Below are 3,325 nucleotides of genomic sequence, written 5' to 3'. Positions count from 1 at the left end.
GTTGTAACCGTCGACTGCGTTGACATTAGCTTTGTTTTGCAGGAGTATTTCTGCGATCTCCAGATATCTACGACAGCAGGCCATGTGTAAGGCACTGAAATCACCTGTTGGAGTAAGTGTGTTCACGTTCACGTAACTTATGATATTTTTGACTAAGTCCAAGTCGCCGAGACCAACTATGAGTGGAAATGGGATCCCAACTCGAATAAATTCCTGGCTTATGTCACTTTTGGATAAACCATCTTTCTGCATCGACATGTATAAAATATTTAATTTGTTTGTTTGTCGTTTTTCTCCCATATTTGAAAAGAGATGCTACAAGCCATATTCATCCAGCTCCGCAAATACATATAACGGGTAATATGCCATATTCGAATAAACAGAATTTTCAATGTATACATTTTTTAACTGGAACAAGCCACCTAAGTTCTATATTCGTTGCACACAATTATTTTTTGTTGTGTAGGTAGAATTCATCATACCTTTTAAGCTACTTCTTCTTTCGTTGTTAATAGGCTGAATCGTCTATGCACATTTAACACTCTGTAGGCTGGGCTACTATGTCCTCACACTGTCAGGTCTTCCAATATACGGAGCTTTGCGTGGGTCCGTCTCTCTAACTCATCTATCCCCTCCACTCTCGCACATGGTTTGGGCCTACAGAGGGCGCTGGCGCAGACGCTTACTTTCTGGCTAGCCGGCCCCAGCACTGCATACAACACAGGTTACCACTCGTACATCGCTGCGAGTGGCGCTGCAAGCGACTCGTGCGGCGAGGCTCAAGACACGACCTGCATTCTATGACAGCGTTAATGGTTAATGGAAGGTACGCGATACTGTTAGGTCCTCTAGTGACAAGTTTTTAAACCCTACGAGACGTCGAGTTTCTACTTTCTCAAAAATAACATAGGAAATGGCATAACATGAGCTAAAAAAATGTGTATTGAATTTCTTCAGTTTATCGTTAGTTTATACTCTAAAACTATTTTAGAAACAATAAAGTTATTTGAGAGCTGTACGGTTTTTTATAAGAAATTTAATACTGAAAAATCAAAAGTACGTTACGGGCAATCAGCTGTTTGCGTACAGACGCGCATTGCCCTTTTACTTGTATTTTTTTGCTTTACTTGCTTCTAATTTAATAAACTTGCCACTTTCTGATCCCTTCTATCTGTCAATTTTAAAAAGTTTTTCTCTTGTAACAATCAGATCCGAGTTTAGTAACAAAGCTATCGAAATGTTTCAGCTCAACTGGCAATCATTCGTTCTCCGTTAGAAGAGTCTATAATTTCAAAATATCAAGTAGAACATGGAATCCAGGATTTGTGGATTGGTTATCACGATCAATTTGAAAAAGATGACTGGGTAACAGTTAAGGGTCAAGAGGCTAATGCGATTGGATACCTGCACTGGGCTAAAGGTGAACCTAACAACGCAGGTGGCAATGAACGGTGCGTTGCTTACAGTTTTAGATTAGGCATGAACGATCTGAACTGTGACCGACAAAAAGAATTTATTTGTAAAATGGATCTATATGGCAACCCTTTTTCAATCAAGTTAATATAGCAAGCGCTTAATTAAAAATAGACCTAAACCAAAACATTTATCATGAGTCTTATCTCAGTATCAGATACGTTTCTACAACGACTATACAACAATCATCCACAGACGTCATGCCTACGAAAAAATCAAAGAAAAATAAATTATGCGATCTTACTGCTCCAGACAGTCGCCTTTCACCGTTGACTTTTCCACATTTCAATCATCCCGCACTTTTTGCCTGACTTTCACCCCCGATCCTCCCCGTTTTTCCCCTCCGCGCAGTTAACTCGTGTGTCCCCCGTCCCGGTGACGTCTGAAAAGGGGATTATAATTTCAGGCTTCTCCTCAAACCTCCTGAGAACCAAAACGTTATTTCTCTGCCCGCACACGTCCACAATAGCGACTTTTCTGTTTTTCCTCGCGGCTGTATACGAAAACACACGCGTTACGTACTGCAGCGACTTTTCTCCCGCGCCGATTATATGGAAGCGTGACATCCGCTGCGAGAGAGTAGCGCGAGATTGAAAGAGATTGAAAGAGAGCAGGGGCTCAGACTTAATCCGACCAGGGATATTCCGCTCTTTCTCGCTGCGGCAACGTCGCGGATGGCTTTTCGACCTGTTTTCGCGAGCAGTGTGTGCGTCGCGTAGTATAGAGGCGAAGGTATATAACACGCGACGCGAGCCGTAGCCACGGTTTTATTGGACCCTCGGGTCTTCGCATCGAGAGGGTATAGGAGCTTGGCTAAGGAGATGTTGCCGCTGAATTGGGTTATTTATGGAAAGCTCTTATTCTCGCGATGTGTCGATTTGTCAAGCGGAAAAAAAGTAGATTTCTTACTTAGTCCGTCGTGGTATCGATCTTTTCTTGCGCGCGTGTACTCTGCTTTGTTCCAAGGAGAAGATGCTTCTCTCCTGTTTTCTTTGGTTGTTTGCTTTTTTCCGCGGATAATTAATGCACCTGCTTTCTTAAGCCCAGCCGCATCTGGAAGTAAGAGATAAAAATATTATTCATTATTTTTCAACGCTAAATATTTTCCAAGTTTTTTCCAAGGTCAACAACCTCTATATTCAAATTTATCGTATCCAATATCAGCCGACATTTTGGGAAAGCTTTGACATAGTGTACGAATATTTCATGGAATCATCGAAAGGCTGACGTGTACAGTGGTGATCGACCCCGTGCCAAACATTGCTGAAATGCTTGCACGAATTTGGGTCATCTCTAAAAATCAACAGCTTCGAAACAGAGAACGAAGCTTGTCCGTGTTTACCGCAGCGTGCCAATCGGATTATGGAAGCGCGACGTGCGACTGAAAATTCGAATTATTAGCGGAACTTCGAAGCGAGCGTTTCGTGAAATAACGGATAATCATTGTGTTTTTCAGGAAATAATGTACGGATTGTTACGGGGGAATCGTAGTTTAATAAAATGTCAATTGGTTGTATACTATAGTGAAATATTTTGACTCTATTATTGTACATTGTTCGATAAATAATACTGATATGTTTCGTCTGCCAATAAGACGATTTTTTTATATTCTTTTCATGATCAATTACCCCGTAAAATTCACCAATGCCACAAATAATTGAAAAAAAAAGAACCGTACATATCCTGTCCACAGCCTCCTATTGATTTTCGTTCATTCCGCGAAGCTAAAATTGTTCGGAAGCCAGAGTTTTACGAGTGACATCGGGCTCTAGGTGTTCGCGGCGCAGGACCAGGTGTGCACAGGGCTCCCAGAGGATATGTCGCACAGCTGGTTTAATGGCGAGTTTGCGCG

The 3,325-nt window shown here is 41.8% G+C and overlaps 1 protein-coding gene across 1 annotated transcript; it reads left to right on the top strand.

Annotated features, from left to right (window-relative positions):
* The first annotated feature begins 819 nt into the window (after positions 1 to 819).
* Positions 820 to 2,980, top strand: LOC107982096 (CD209 antigen-like protein E). Its single transcript, XM_016989561.2, has 2 exons — positions 820 to 826; positions 1,247 to 2,980. The coding sequence occupies exons 1-2, from the start codon at positions 820 to 822 to the stop codon at positions 1,564 to 1,566; spliced, it is 327 nt and encodes a 108-aa protein (XP_016845050.1). The 3' UTR covers positions 1,567 to 2,980.
* Positions 2,981 to 3,325: the final 345 nt, after the last annotated feature.

This window comes from Nasonia vitripennis, chromosome 1 (assembly GCF_009193385.2).
Source record: "Nasonia vitripennis strain AsymCx chromosome 1, Nvit_psr_1.1, whole genome shotgun sequence".
Taxonomy (NCBI): domain Eukaryota; kingdom Metazoa; phylum Arthropoda; class Insecta; order Hymenoptera; family Pteromalidae; genus Nasonia; species Nasonia vitripennis.
Note: the sequence above shows the minus strand (reverse complement) of the source record. Positions and strands in the feature narration are given on the sequence as shown.